The following is a 16195-nucleotide window of genomic DNA, read 5'->3' on the forward strand; positions in this document are numbered from 1 at the left end:
CCACCACAAGAAGGGCTACGGCTAAGTGCATGTTTGCTAAATGAAATAAAAAATCTCAGCTGAATTTCCCAGAGCTTATGACAACCCCCCACAACCACTTTGATGTCCCCCAGAAAGTGCTGACTGTACCAGGGAGTCTGTAATCCTGGGAACCACAGGCACCTGGCAGATGTGAGCAGAAGTATGACCTGCTAAGAGCCTTTCTTTGTCGGAGACTGAGAAACTGTCTCATAACTTCTATATGCCATTTAAATTTCCTCTTTAAATCATGTCGCCCCTGCAACTCTCCTCTCACCAGCGATTCCATAACCATCCTCCTTGGGGCTCTTGCTTTCCTTTCTCACACTGTATAAGTCACTAGAATCAGTTCATTGGGTGCTCAATCAATATTTGTTGAATAAACAGAAATTTATTTGTGAGGCTTTTTTGTGCTAGGTGCTAGTGGTGACATTGTGCTAGAGATGACATTGCATTAGAGATGACACTGTGAGAACAAATATGGCCTCTTACACCCATAGAGTTCACTGTCTAGTGGAAAACAGACCACCAGGCGATCATGACAAAATAGAGATTGGCTTACAGATGTGATAAATACCATGCAAAAGCAGCATGACACCTTCTGGAGAGACGAAGAAATCACCAGTGTTAACATGTCTCATCTAAATTGGTGAATTGCATGGTATGTGAATTATATCTCTATGAAACCACGATTTTAAAAAGACAAGTGTCTCACATATTAGAACTGTGAGCAAGTGTGAATCAAAGGCATTCAATAATTGATCTTTGGTGGGTCAAAATATATCCTGTTATTGTGAGGCCACATGACAAACATAACCTGAGAACTAGCCGTGTTCTCTGCTTCCTCCCACAGAGCAAGCTGGAATTAATGATCCTTGAGAGAAAAGAAGGGGTGGTGAAAGGTTGTCAAGGTTGTCTTTTGGCGTTCACCTTATCAAAAGCAATAAAATTTCCTCTGCTGCCACCTGGTTCTGAACGGTAAATACATTTCCTGCTCTGGTATCCGAAGAAAGTAACAGACACTGCCAACCATGCTTTGGTGAATGACCAAGCCAATGCCATCCAAATCAAAGTAGCAGTTTAGGATTGAATGAGACTAGTTTAAAAAAAGAACATAGCCATACAGCGGAATAGTGTACAGTCATGAAAAAGAACTAGATCTCTATGTACAAATATGGAAAAATAAGCTGGCTATATTGCCAAGTTAAAAAAGCAAACTGCCTATATACAGAATGACCCACTTTTTGTACAAGGGATATGTGTGTATCTATATTCTTTTATACATAGGCACACTCTATATGTTGCTGAATACTGAATATAAAGAAACTGGCAAAAATATATAGCATATGTTATCAAATATAACACATACATATTTATATATTAACTACATAGCATATATATTAACTGTATGTAATTTATAATTAGTGGCTCTATGGGTCCATCTTAAGTTAGGCCGTAAAGAAGCCCAGCCTAAAACAAGGGTGTGCATGTACATAGATTATTGGGGGATGGCCACAGGAAGCAACGGCAGGAGAAAAGAAAGTGGACACAGAAAGAGAATAAAGGGTGTATTATTAAGCGAGTCATCATAGTGGGCAACTAGGGCTCTACCCCACAGAAAACCCGCAGGAGGCAGTATGGCCCACTTCTCAGACATCCCCGCCAGAGTGTGGAAGTCAGTTTCCCATCCCAGCCATGATGGTCTGAGGTCACAGGGACATCAGCTCTGCCAGCCCTTCCAGCTCGCCCCCCACCCCGTGTGCAAATCAAGAGAAGCCCGTTGTCTACAAGTAATAAGATCTTGTGGTGCTATAGGTGAGGCTAAGCCCCGAGGCTAGGGTCCAAGGTTAGGCTTCCAGGCTCCAAGGCTAGGCTAGGCTCCGACTCCAATGCTTTCAAACTTTTTTTTTTTTTGCGTATTAATGACATTTTAAAATCAGAAAAACTGATAATAAAAACACTCACCAAAATATTAATATCTATAAGGAGGCTTACCACTAAGCCAGACAATGTGCAGGGAGCCCAGTTCCTCACCCCAAAGGCGGCCTTTGGTCTAGACAATGTCTGCTCTAGAGGCCACCGGTCCCGGACACACGCTTGCCGGACACGCAGGGCGGCCGGAGCCGCGAAGAAAGAGACAGCTGAGACAGAGCGCCGTCGTCGGGCTTTTTATTCACGGGTCATAAATAGCATCTCGTGAGCATCAGGGTGATCATGGTAATGGGCTAGCACCTGGAACTTGGCCGTAACAGAGCACTCTGCTTCCCCACCGCTGGCTGAGAACTCGCTGCAGCTGCCCCGCGGCTCCCGGGGGGAGCGCTCAGCTTTGAGGGGGCCCGGCCTCGGGTGCAGCAAGTTTATTCGTGGCTCGTTCTTGCCAATTTTTTTTTTAAAAATCATAAAAGATCAAGTGTTTGCAAGAAAATATCAAAGAGGATAAGAAGATTTTCCGTTCTTCTCAAGTGTCTAAAAGTAAAAAGGAGAGGTAAGAAAGGAGGAGAGGAAAGGGGGGAGATGGCAGGGGCTGCCCAGTGTCTTCCTTTCCCAGAGCGTTTTTCGGAAACGGACACGGGGCAGGCGTTAGTGCTGCTTGGAGATGGGCTGCGTCTCTCTGAGGAGCCACTCGAGCGCTTCCTGGCGGCCCTGCTTCTGCAGCTCCTTCCCGATCACGTCCCTGCAGGTCTGGTGGTAGTTGTTGAGCCACTCACACTGGAGAGAGAGAAAGACGAACAGACGCAGTGTCTCCTTTACCAAAGGCTGAACACGTGGAGTGTGAGGGGCCCACGTACTGAGCGCCCCAGATGAGAATCAAACTCTCCCCCTGCTCTATTTCTCTGGAAACAGATGGGATGAGGCCATATCGCTTATGGTGAAAATGCTCCCGGAAAGTCTACTCCACGTGGCCTGGCAGTGGTTAGAGGGAACCACAAACACCTAATGGCAAGCAATGCCTTCAGGCCTCCCTCAGTGCAGAGTAACTTGCAAACAGGACCCTGGGAACCAAACTCACAGGCCATGAGAAGAGGGAGGAGGCTGCACCCACCCCAAGGGGCCTTACTCGCCCCACCCGAGTTATCTGAGGGTGCTGAGGAGAGAGAGGAACTGGAAAATAGCTCCTGGGCTGCTATGAAGATGCCTACTAAGAGACATAAGTGGGGCTGGCCTGCCCACACGCTCACTTCCTTTCCTGTATCCACTGACAAAGCTGAATCAACTAGAATGTGGGCCTTGTAAGTGTGGCCCAGGACTGTAGGACTGCAGGGCAGGGCAGGGAGTGACCTTGACTGCCAGACTCTCCTGTGGCCCTCACAACAGGAAATAGATTTTTTAAAAAGGAGGAAGAGGAGGAGGAGGGAGAGGAGGAGGAGGAGGAGGAGGACAGGACTTGGTGCCTGGTGAGGCTGATCACTGGGTCTGACAGTGAAAGTTCGGCAGCTGTAAAAGGGTGGGATGGCCCCCTTGTGTGGGTGGGATTTAGGAGATGAGGACAACAACCCACTCCCTTCACTGCCCATGAAGTGGGCCTGCCTGGACACCCAGTTGCAGCGAGGCTGGCAAACTGGCACCACCACGGGCATGGTTGCTATAAGGAGCCAAGAGCTGCTGGGCAGGCAGTGTTGTTACAAACTCATGGGCTTTGAAGTCTGCAGTCTGGACCAGGTACCGAAGCCTGGCTAAGGGGTCAAGATGGACACACAAGTCTTCAAGGCCCAAGGGCAGACAGATGGGGTGATGCTGCCAGCTGGCCTGGGCCCATTGAGGGCTCTGATCCCCACTGATAAAGAGCCTGCGGGCCCTGCTGGGAGTTGGGGAAGGAGGTAGAGTCAAAAGAAAGTGAGTGCTGTGTTTGTTCAACAGTTCAACAGTGAAGGCCGCAGCGGGAGCCAGCCAAGGACCGCAGGGAAACCCGCAGGCCGGTGGGATGGGGAAGGAGGAGGAAGGCACCTGAGCAACCTCCCAAAGGCCCTGACAGTCTGCGATGCCCATGTTCACATCCAACCAAAGTCCTCTGCTGCCATCTGGTGACAATTGGTGGGAATGCTGACCCGACCCCCACACTCCGCAAAGTGACAAGGAAGACCATCTGTCGGGGAGAGAGTGAAAGGCCACAACCAGGTGTTTTAACAGCCCAGTGAACAGAATCTTTTTGGGGAGTTTTACTGTGCCTTCGAATTATACCTTGAACACCTAGATCACTGAACTATGCTTTTGTCCAATTAATTTTTATAGGATATCATCTTACCTTAGGATCACAAGCATTTCCCACAAATAACTGTGGACAGTAGTATTTAACATATCAAGCGGAGCACATTATCTCTTTGAGCAAAAGGGTCCCTTTCCCATTTACCTCTTGATAAATCTGGGGCTTCCGACACAACAGTGACTTATTTCTGGAGGGTCCCTAGCTACGACCCCGGAAGCTGTGCCTAAGGGCCACCACAAGAGACTGGTGCCAGTGGGGCAGAAGCCTCTAAGCAGGGTGGCTCCTGTGCCCTCTGTGTTCTCATTCCCTTTCACCTAACTGAGGTCAGTGGTCGGCAAACTCATTAGTCAACAGAGCCAAATATCAACAGTACAACAATTGAAATTTCTTTTGAGAGCCAAATTTTTTTAAATTAAACTTCTTCTAAAGCCATTTCTTCAAAATAGACTCGTCCAGGCCATGGTATTTTGTGGAAGAGCCACACTCAAGGGGTCAAAGAGCCGCATGTGGCTCGTAAGCCACGGTTTGCTCACCGCTGACGTAAGTCATTCCCCACGAGGGCTGGAGAAAAGCCCTGGACTGTGGCAGGCCTCTGGCTGAAGAGACCCACCTGGCCCTGGGCTGCTCACGGGTGCTTTCAGTTCTGCATCATCTACAAGCTGAATAGCCTGCATCAGCGGGGCCCGCTTAGGTCCTGTGAGTGGGAATGTTTGGTTGGACCAAGGCACGGATGGTCAAGCAGAGGTGCCCACGCATAGAAGAAAGCTAAGCAAAAGTGGGTGACCTTCCTCTGTCACCCATCTGTGAGCCAAACAAGGCAGGAAAGGCATCTAGCTGGGAGGATCCCTGCCACAGGCCCACAGAGAACGTGTTCCTGCCTCCAGAGACACTCAAGGCCAGTGGCTGCCTTGGTCACAAAAATGTCTTCTCTCTCCAGGAGCCGCAATGCCTGTCCTGCCTTGGGCTCCCATCAGTCACTTGCTTTTTGACGGCACTTCTGACCACCTGCCTCGTTCTAGAATTTGTGCCCTGGCTTGTCTTCCTGATCTGGGAATTGTTTTGTTGGTTGCTCCTGCCCCATTTTTCACCCTTGTCTCGGCTCTGACCTTGATCACCTGCCTGAACCCTCAGCCTTACTCCAGGGTCCTTGGCCTGCCACTTCCTTGGCGTCATGAGCCTGGGAGCCACCCTAAGATTTGAAGGGGCTTCAAGGCCTGCAACCCTGTGAGCTCGATAGGTGACACCCTGGGCTCCTGCTCTGCAAAGAGCACCACAGCCCAGAGGGGCCCGGAGAGCAGGCACCACCTCTCTGTGTGAAACTCAGGCCGATGGTAACAGAGTTGCATCTCATTTCCTTATTGCTTCACGCAGCACAAGGAAACAACCTACTGTGTGCAACAGCCACAGGCCCCACCACCGTCTGGCTTTTTGTAGGGAAGACACGTGGCCCACGTTTGCTCAGGCAGCCGTGGCTCCTGCCCTCCTGGAAAATAACGGCACAAAGCAGGCTTTCACCTGCGAGCATACAGCCCCCAATGGGGGCGGGAGGACTATCTCCATGCAGAGGCCCAGCAACTACAAGAAAAGCACCTCATGCTCAGGACTCAGCTGGCCCAGACCTCGGACTTCAAAAGTGAGGATGCAGAAAAGAGTATGAGGTAGCTCTCCCCCGCCCCCACGCTGCCTCCCCAGGACTCCCTCGTTACCTCTTTGTCTGTAAGAGAATCCACATCTATCATCTTGGTCTGTATCGGAACCAAAGTTAGAGGTTCAAAGGTCAGGCTTCCCCGGTTGCTGAAGTTATACTGTGGGGTAAGGAAGGAAACAGAAGTTTTGACGCCTCTTTACCACCAGGTGCCACCGTGAGGTCAGCCCCACCAGCGTGGGCAGCCCTTGGAGCCAGGCATGGCAGACCCGATGGACACAGCTGAGGCCACCGAGACCTCCCAGCAGCAGGGCCACAGACCACTGTCCTCTGTGATGGCAGGGAGTGCGGCCAAGAGAGTGGGGGCGTCTGGGATCAGGGGCTTCTCTGGTTTCGGTTCTCAAGACTGCTGAGGTATAATTCCCCAAATCATTTGTTAAATGGTCAAACATGTGGCCAGGCTTGGCCCAGCCAGGCCCGAGAGAACAGGTGTGCCCACTCTGAGCGATATGGAACAGCCAGGGCACACAAGCACACTGGTCTTTGTCCCGGGAGGGGTTTGGATGGGAGGCGAGCAGCCACTTTCATGGGCAGGGACTTCCACGTGGAAGCCAAGAGCAGGCCCTGCAGTCAGCCTCACCGGAGGCATGGAAGCCACTCCCCTCCACCCGTTCAATCCCCAGTCACCAATGGAGGAGGAGCAGACAGGTCTCCTAGGTAAAGCTCCGGTGACCTCTTGGTGATGCTGATGGGGGAGAAGGTGAACTTCTGTCTTCCCGAGGGCACCACACCTGCCCCACGGCCTGCCCCTGGCCCTACCCATGTGCCTCGGCTTTACAGAGAAAAATCCCCCGGGGCGTTAGTGAAAAATACTCTCCAGGCTTGGAAACTAATTCAGGGTCTGAGAGGGACCTTTAAACAAGCATCGGCCCAGCAGAGGAGACGCTGCCTTTAGTAAACTCACAGCCACAGATCACACCACGCAGGGGCCCGCCTGAGGCTCCACCGATCCCATTCCCAGGTCCCGATTCATTGAGAATTTTCCTTCTGGCTTTGCAGAGGGTGAGTCCCAGGAAAGTCCCCGATATCAGGCAAAGGAAGCCCCAAGCATAAAAGTCTCCGTCCTCCCCATTTAAGGAATAAGGAAATTTTAAAAGTAAATACATCAATTACTCACCTTGGTCTTCACAGGAACCACCAGAACCACATTCTCAATGCGAATTCCAAAGGCCCCGTCTTCATAGTACCCTGGCTCTGAAGCAAACCAAAGCCCAAGTGAGCAGCGGTCCAGGAGGGAGAGGCTCCCAGAGGCCTGCCCACCCCAAACAGGAGGCAAAGAGGTGAAGGGCCCACTCAGCCCAACGTGAGAGCCCAGAGACGCCCCTTCGCCCATGTGGCTCCTTCTAATAAGTACCTGAGGTTCCTGAAAACTGGCTGCAGGGTAGGGAGGACAGTAACCGGGAGCCACCAACTAAATCCTAATGCATATGCAAGAGGCATAATGATGCAGGCATTCAAATACATTCACTAGAACTTGGTGATGATATAGCAATAGGCAATAAATTAAGAAAGCAGAGCCCAGCCTGCATGGCTCAGTGATTGAGCATCGACCTATGAACCAGGAGGTAATAGTTTGATTCCTGGTCAGGGCCCAATCCCCCTGTGGGGCGTGCAGGAGGCAGCCAATGGATGATTCACTCTCATCATTGATGTCTGTCCGTCTGTCTGTCTGTCTCTCTCTCTCTTCCTTCCTCTATGAAATCAATAAAAATATATTGAAAAAATATATGTATATATACAAAAGACCAAAAGCTAACATGTTGAAATATTAAGTCCTTTTTCCCTTGGGTGGTCAGATTACAAATGATTTCTTTTTCTTCAGACTGTTCCAATGTCTCACTTTTCCTACAATGAACGTGTATCACTTTTATACTAATCGTAAAAGGTGTTTAATTCAAGATGACAAGGGGAAATGGTTTCCAGTTTAGTTTAAAATAATTAAAATATAAGAAACAACAAAGAGCCTTCAGGAGACTGGAGGACCCATGCTTGCATCCTAGGTGAGGGCCGCCTACCGTCAGTGACGATCATGCCCGCCTCCAGCGGCTCATCAGAAAACGTTTTATAACTGATGCCGCAGGGGCCCTCGTGAACGTTCAGGAAAGAACCAACACCGTGTCCCGTCCCGTGCAGGTAATCCAAGCCCGAATCCCACAACGCTGAGCGGGCAAAGGAGTCGAGGAGGTGGCCTGAAAGACACACGAAGAACCACTTGATATCTGCACAGCACTTTTCAAGTCGCAACATGTTCTGGCGAACAGGCTTGTTATGTTTGGCTCCAGAAGGTGAGATAGAAACCAGGGGTAAAAGTTACCAGAGGGTTCAGATTTCAGCCCAGCACAGGGAAGAACTAACGATCAGAGCCCCTGAGGAGGGCAGCTCCCAGCAGGCAGCGCAGTCTGAAGCTGGAGGATCTGCCCGGGATACTGGTGAGGGGATGGCATCCCCAACAGGTTAGGGGTGGCTGCCCGTAGCTGGTGAGGGCGGCACTTGAGCCTGGCTGGTGTGGCTCAGTGGTTGAACATCAACCTATGAACCAGGAGGTCACAGTTCGATTCCCAGTCATGGCACATGCCCGGGTTGCAGGCTCAATTCCCTGTGGGGATGTACAAGAGGCAGCTGATTGATGATTCTCTCTCATCACTGATGTTTCTCTCCCTCTTTCTCTCTCTCTCTCCCTTCCTCTCTGAAATCAATAAAAATATTTTTTAAAAAGAAAAAAAAAAAAAAAAAGAGCTGCACTAGATAACAGTGGACATTCCCTGCCCAGCTCTGGGACCCTGAGGTTTTAAATTTACAAAGATGAGATTATAACCAGACTCAAGCAAACAGGCAGGCAGGACAGATGAGGAAACTGACCCCAGGGAGACGAGTGCAAGCCTAACCTAAGCAGATTCAAGGCCCAGGTCTTGTGCATTCCCCATTCAGTGCCCCTCCCACCAGTCCTCGCAAGGAGGTACATATCTGAAGTCAGGGGCCCAGAAAAATAAACCCCAACACCTGTCCTGAAAGAACGCACTGGCCCAGAGCTGAAAGGCATGCAGGAGGCTACAGGGATGTCCACTGGCCCTGAGGCTCATGCCCTGCTGCCCTTTCCTGGAAGCCAGCAGCCCGTGTCACCCAACACTATCCATTGTCACCCAATACCATCCATTGTCACTCAACACCATTCACAGTCACCCAACACCATCCATTGTCACCCAACACCATCCACTGTCACCCAACACCATCCACTGTCACCCAACACCATCCATTGTCACCCAACACCATTCACTGTCACCCAATACCATCCATTGTCACCCAACACCATTCACTGTCACCAAACACCATCCTTTGTCACCCAACACCATCCACTGTCACCCAACACCATCCACTGTCACCCAACACCATCCTTTGTCACCCAACACCATCCACTGTCACCCAACACCATCCACTGTCACCCAACACCATCCATTGTCACCAACACCATTCACTGTCACCCAATACCATCCACTGTCACCCAACACCATTCATGGTCAGAAGTGAGGCACACAGCTGACACCAGGCCAATCCTATGCCTACTTCCTTGGAGGCCCTCTGAACTCAGTAGGTGGGTGCAGGAGACTCACTCTGTGCAGCACCCCACCCCGTGCCCTGGCTGGGCCAGAAGTGGGCTGGGGGCTGACACTGAGAGATGTGTTTGATACCTGGATGGGAAAAGGCTGCCATGTGACAGAAGGAACCACCTACCTTTGGTTCCGGTTGGGAAAATGGCTGCGCTCACAGCTATGTGGCCCTTGAGGACATACGTGAAGCATTCCTGCCAAAGAAAACCCAAGGGGGCATGTTGCAAAGCAGGCACGGGCATGCAATCCTGTGGTTTTCTAATACTTCAGAAAGCCTTGCCTCTGAAGATTTGTCAGCAATACCACACAGAAGTTCAGAGTTAAAAAAAAAAAAAAAGTCTAGTGGAAAAAAGGTTGGCCTTGGAACCAATTTTCCAGAAAATCTTGGAATTAAATTCAGCAAAGAACTATGGGAGAGATGGCCCCCCAGGTCTTCCCCTTCTCATGAGCATTCGGACACCCTCAATGTCATCTGAGCCTCGGGAAGACTGGAAAAGTAACCAGTGCTGAGGACATGAGCTAACACTACCAAGCTACTCCTCTGTGCCAGGCATGATGCTAACTAAATACAACATTTCATCCTGCATCTCATGCCTGGGCACTACAGACATCCGCACTCTATAGAGACCAGAGGCAGCAGGCTGGGCCATGCAGTTCCGAAGAGGTAGCATCTGGCCTCAACGAGGCAATTCTGCCTCTGGGCTCCCTACCACCTGCTATACCCAGGGTTATCCCTAGTGCCTGGACAAGAAGAGGGCTGTTTGGAAGGTCAAGGGCTTGCCACTACTGTGCTAAGTAAGTCAGGACTCAGCCCCAAACTCCTCAATCTGGTCTGGGGCTCTTCCTGCAGCACAAAGAGAACCATACCCAAGGGTATCTGGACCCAAGATCAAACTCTTGTCAGGTGCTGGTGGTGCCCACAGAGAGACAAGGCAAGGGACCAAAACTATGAAACTTGCCCCAGTGCATCACAGAAAACCCTCCTTCCTGGAATAAACTCAGAGACTCAGCCAACATGCACTGAGCAGTGACTGGGACCCTGGAACTTGCTCAGCTCATGGAACTATCCCAGCCAGCCTTGGAGGCAGGTGCTTTTATCCCCGTGTCTATGGGTGGTCTAAGTGCTTCATTCCAGGTTACAGAGCCAATAGGCAGCAGACAGGACCTGAAGTTCAGTCTCCAGATTCCTGGTATACCTTTCTACCTCACAGCTGCTTCCTCTCCTGACAGACAGACCAGAACCTGAGCAGTGTGTGCCACTGCAGGGCCTGGAGAGATGAGTCCAGACACAGAAACACTGAACTTGAAAAAAATCTAGATACTGTTTATAAAAAGCATGGACTTCAGTAACCCACTCTCATCCCCAAAGAGACTTCCTGACTCGAGGCCAAAGCCATTTAAACTTGAATCTGAGCTGCTTTGACCTTAGCAGACAGAATGCTTTTAAAAGGTCGCTAATGCTTAATTAACTGGATGTCATAAAGCAGATAAGCCTGACTCCACATTAATGGGCTATTTTACTATCCCACACATAATTTTTACATATTTATACAATCCCTTTTCATAAAAACAATGCTCTTCTTAAGAAAGCAGAGAGGGCCTGTCGGGTTTTCTGCTCCACCTTACCTTCTCATAGGCCGTAGGGGTCCCAAAATGCATCGTCCGGGTCACGTCTGTGGTTCCATCTCTTTCCAAAAGAAAAAGGCAAGTTATTTTTCAGTCAAAATAAGCATTTGCTCACATATGAGTCGGGCAAGGGTGTGGAGAAATTAGAACCCTCAATGTATCGCTGGTGAACTTGTAAAATAGTGCAGCCAGCTTGAAAAACAGTTTCCAGTTCCTTCAAAGGTTAAACCTTGAATTACCATATGACCTGGCAATCCCACACCTCAGTAAATACCAAGAGAAATGAAAACATATATCTGCACAAAGACCTACACTCAAGTGTTCATAGCAGCATTATTTACAATGTCCAAAAGGTAGAACCCACCTAAATGTTCATCAACTGGCAAATGAATAAACAAAATATGTGGTGTACATACAATGGGATGTTATTCAGCAACTAAAAAGAATAAAGTATTGACATGTGCTACAACATGGATGAACCTTGAAGACATTATGCTAATGATAGAAGCCAGACAAAGAAGTCCATACAATTCCATTTATATGAAATGTCCAGAATAGGCAAACGCACAGAGACATTTTTCCCTGGGGAGGGCAAAATGCGAGGAGTCTGGAATGGGAATGGGAATGGGAATGGAAATGGGAATGGGGTTTCTTTTTGGGGTGATGAAAATGTTCTAAAATTGACTGGGGTGATGGTTGCATAACTCGGTGAGTACACTAAAAACCATGGATTGTACACTTTACGTGAATAAATTGTGTGGTGTGTGAATTATGTCTCAATAAGGTTGTTATCCAAAATAAAATGAGACAGAGTGTAAATGCAAGGATGGCCCAGTGCAGTGGCAGTGAAATCAGGCCCCGACTCACATGCTATTGGTCTGAAATGTGAGGACTATTTCATGGGAGACAGCACTGTGGGGATTATGAAGAAAAGGCAGAGAAACAAAGTAAACAGGAGCCTGTTTCTAGCAAATGACAGCCAAACTCCAATTCCTCTTATCAGGACAGAAAGTTTGCTGGAAGTAAAAATCCCCAATGCGTCTCTTTGAACACCCCAATCCACAGCCCTGACACAGAAAGGATAACTTCCTGAGTCCTGCTAAACTGTAAAAGCAAACGAGAGTTTACATCCCATGCCTGAAGTGCTAGGCTGCCATTACTGACACCCAAGGCTGGGCTGTGGTCTCCATGTACTTGGCTGAGCTCATTTAATGAGGTTCTCCATCAGCCCCGGTCCCGGTGGCAGTGGGGCATGGACCATGAAAAGGCCTTGCTCCTACTCTCTTACTGCAGACAACACCTACTCCAGCTCCTTCTCATGGGTTCCACATCAAGACCCAATCCAATTTTAGGTTCTCCTCTAGGGGATGATGATGAAAGTAGCAAGACATGAAGAAGGAAATTCAGAAATTCAGGAGCACCTTTCATTTCTCACTCATTCATTCAAAGTCATGCCCTCATTTCACAAGGCCCTGAACCGTTGCAAGGCCAGGAAGACAGCAGGAAGTTTATGGGTGGGGGCAGAAGACTTTGCAGTGGTTCTGAAAGCTCACTTTCAGTTATTTATTTAGTATTTAACAACTTCCGGCCAAGGGCTTACTGTTTCTGTCAAACAGTCTTTTGTGGACGAGAATCACAACTGGGCTATGTCAACGAGGGGTGAAAAGAAGGACAAGACATGGGAAAGACTTAATTAACAGCCGGTGCAGAAAGAGATAACCAGCTGAGCTCTCTGCTGGAGACTGGCTCGCCTCCCTACTCAAATGCCTTGACTCAACAGAGTGAAGTTCTACACATTGGGCCACCTTTGCATTCACACTTGTCTAGTTAAGAGAACAGCGCCAGTTCACTTACTTGTATTGAGCACCCGAGTCAATGAGGTACACCTCATCAAGGGACAAAGTCCTGTTCGTCTCAGGAACCGGCCTACGGAAGTAAATAAAAAATGAATTATTCCACAAATGTATTCACCTGCTAAGTTCAGGAGGAGGGCACATTTCATACTATTCTTACAACTTATGTAAGCCTGAAATGATATTTTAAAATTAAGTTGCCCAATAACTTAATGATTCCAACTAATATTAAACTTCCACTATTTAAAGACCCAGTCTACCTATCTCCCCAACTGGAGAAAGAGCTATGAAAAGGAAGAATAACATACTTCTTTATGCCTATCTCCTTTTGTGTCTGGAACAAAATAGGTATTCGTGAGATAATTTATATTTTGTGAATATCAAAAAATAATTATCGATATTCACAACAGGGCCAAACTAGAGTCTTGAAAACTAGGCAGAGAGCAGCCTAGAATCGCTTTTCTCTGGGTGTGTGTCCCTGCCTCAGACTCCACATCCCTCCTCCCTCAGTGCTCACCCCGTCAGCTGCCTCCCCAATTGCCTCTCAGACCATCAGACAGGCAGGTGAATGGCTCCATTGGGGAGAAAAACTACATGGGATTTTTGCTGAGAAAAGGGATGGATCGTGATGCTCTTATGCCGGAGCACTTTTTTCAAAGGAGCATGAGGTATTTTTAAGAAGTGATCTCATTTCCTCGTGCCTTTTTCCACACAATGTCACTGCCCTGAGAGATGCTAAAAAGGGATGGGAGCAGTCCAGGGCTCCGCCCCGCAGCTGAGAGAGGTGCTCCAGTATTTCCAAGCACCACCCCCTCCTTGGCAATGAAGGAGGAGAAGCAAAGCCCCACCCTTGCTCTGAAATGTTTTAATGTGTTAATTATCTGGAAATGCTAGGATAGTGTCCAGCCAGGAAATTTATCACCTAAGTGAAACATAAGACAGGAGCTGGCGTCCTTTTGACATTTGAATGTGGGAACAGAGGCACTCACGCGAGAGAGCTGGGCACTCACATCTGTGACTAGCTTCCACACACAGCTTCCGAATTTTCCCAAGCCCAGAAACTCGAAAAGGAATGATCAAAAAGGGGGTGGGGGCCTGTGCCCGAGTGCAGCACGGTGAACCTAGCAGACCCTCTTGTCTGGCAGGGGTGCTCGGCTCTTGGTCCATGGGCTCTTGAGGGTCTCCTGGTAAAATCCCCAAATGCTGGGGTGCCAGGCTTCAAGCCCACAGAGAGGGAAAAGGAAGTGCTGATTATTTCCCCATCCATAACTGGGTGGTCCACATCAAAGTGATAAGGTTTTTTAGTATGGAGTTTTTTAGGACTAGTGCATCAGGGAAAGCTGCCATTATAGGGAAAACACACACACACACACACACTCTAAAAAATTCTAATCATCAAGATTCAAGGGCTCTGAACACAACTCCCACAGTCTCAGAGAGGAGGGAGGGACAACCGTTTGACTACCCCATGGAGAACTTCAATCATACATCCGAGCCTAAGAGGAGGTTCCCGGAGGCAGAGACTGGGGGATTTAGAGAAAATAAGACCTTAAGGTCTTACTGCCCATAGAGGAACAGTGTCAGCAGACACACAGCAGTGGGCACGGGGCCTCCCCCGCTCAGCCCCAGTGCAGGAGCAGCCGCAAAGCTGGGCAGCGGCTCCTCGGCGGCCTTACGCGTAGTGAATGATGGCACCGTTGGGTCCCGTACTGGAAATCGTCGGGAAGCTCAGGTCCACAAAGTCAGCCTGTTGCCTGGACAGAAAGACACACGGAGCAGAGGGACAGTTTGTTACTGTGCAGAGAATCAGGCCCTCCCGGCCTCATTTAACTCGCCAGGGAGATGAGCACAAGGTTCCTCGGACCCTCAACACACCCTTACCTGCGAAATTCCTCCGCTTTGTCGGCAGCTGAGATCTCCGTCACACCACCTTTGGGCACCTAAGGAGGAAATTATCATACATGTGTCTCCTCCACATTAAAGGGGGCAGGTATACTGAAAGCTTACTTTTTCCTCAGCTCCCATTCCCAACTGTTCAATGTATAGGACGCAGATGAGGTCTCATCTTTAACAAGGAGGGAATTTCCAAAGGCTCTCACTAAAGCTATCCAAAGTGAAGGGTTTCTATTTAGTTTTTCCACTCACTATTTTATATCTCAGGATTACATCTGGCACCTCCCAAAACATACATCTAAGTTTAACAAATTCTAAAACATCCCCTCCTAAGAATGTCATCCAAAATAAATAATAAAGATAAGTCTGATGATATTATTACAGGGTTACCGATAATAGCAAAAGCATTCAAAATAATCTAGACATCTGAAAATAGGCAGAATGGGTAATTAAATCAGTCTAGCCACTAAATGCAGTCTCCATTTAAATCATTGCTTAAAAGCCTCAAAGCACATGGAAAATGCTCACATTAGTATGCAAAGTAAATAAAATAAACAAAACAAAATCTTATTTGCATACTGAGAATTGTGTGAAAATGGTTTACAATGAAAAAATGGTTTACATAGATGAACACAGCCAGTGGAGAGAAAAATAGTCACACTGGTGGCCAATATAAGTTACTTTTCGTATTTAAAGGGAATCTAATATCATGCAATAATAGCACAAAGAAACTATCCTCCTGTCAACCACAGGGAGTGAAAGGGCAGGAATTAACATAAAAAGTTTAATGGCTTAAGTTGATGTTCAAACTGTACACAAAGAGCCTGGCCGGCCTGGCTTAGTGATTGAGCATCAACCTATGAGCCAGGAGGTCACGGTTCGATTCCTAGTCAGGGCACATGCCCAGCTTGCAGGCTCGATCCCCAGTATGGGGTGTGCAGGAGGCAATTGATTAATAATTCTCTCTTATTATCATTGATGTTTCTATCTCTCTCTCCCTCTTCCTTCTTCTCTGAAATCAGTAAAAAAAAAATAAAGAATTTTTAAATACACACAAAGCAAATTTCCAGAAAAAAAAATAAAACTATTAAAAGAGAGGACTAAAATCAGATCCAGATCTTAGACACCGTGAACACCAGAGCACAGAAGGTGCCTTGGTCAGAATCACACATCTTAATTCCTGGACATTCTGTATCCATTTATTAAACAAAGACTAAAGAACCAACCTCCTTCTCCAGCCAGTTAAAGAGTTCACAGAGGGCAACAGCATCTTTAATCTGTGCAAACAATA

The 16195-nt window shown here is 48.2% G+C and overlaps 1 protein-coding gene across 4 annotated transcripts in view; it reads right to left on the reverse strand.

Annotated features, from left to right (window-relative positions):
• Nucleotides 1-2173: 2173 nt before the first annotated feature.
• Nucleotides 2174-16195, reverse strand: part of XPNPEP1 (X-prolyl aminopeptidase 1) — a 45840-nt gene continuing 31818 nt past the window's right edge. For all 4 annotated transcript variants that reach the window (XM_084904195.1, XM_084904196.1, XM_084904194.1 and 1 more), the window contains 10 exons: nucleotides 16131-16181; nucleotides 14893-14951; nucleotides 14688-14765; nucleotides 13013-13084; nucleotides 11159-11219; nucleotides 9657-9726; nucleotides 7943-8116; nucleotides 7045-7121; nucleotides 5929-6027; nucleotides 2174-2727 (listed from right to left, as the gene is read on the reverse strand). In XM_084904195.1, the coding sequence (XP_084760321.1) occupies nucleotides 2599-2727; nucleotides 5929-6027; nucleotides 7045-7121; nucleotides 7943-8116; nucleotides 9657-9726; nucleotides 11159-11219; nucleotides 13013-13084; nucleotides 14688-14765; nucleotides 14893-14951; nucleotides 16131-16181 (870 nt within the window). In that variant the 3' untranslated portion in view covers nucleotides 2174-2598. The remainder of the gene's footprint in view (nucleotides 2728-5928; nucleotides 6028-7044; nucleotides 7122-7942; nucleotides 8117-9656; nucleotides 9727-11158; nucleotides 11220-13012; nucleotides 13085-14687; nucleotides 14766-14892; nucleotides 14952-16130; nucleotides 16182-16195) is intronic.

Source organism: Pipistrellus hanaki (assembly GCF_964339955.1).
Source record: "Pipistrellus hanaki genome assembly, chromosome: 14".
In the NCBI taxonomy this organism is placed as follows: domain Eukaryota; kingdom Metazoa; phylum Chordata; class Mammalia; order Chiroptera; family Vespertilionidae; genus Pipistrellus; species Pipistrellus hanaki.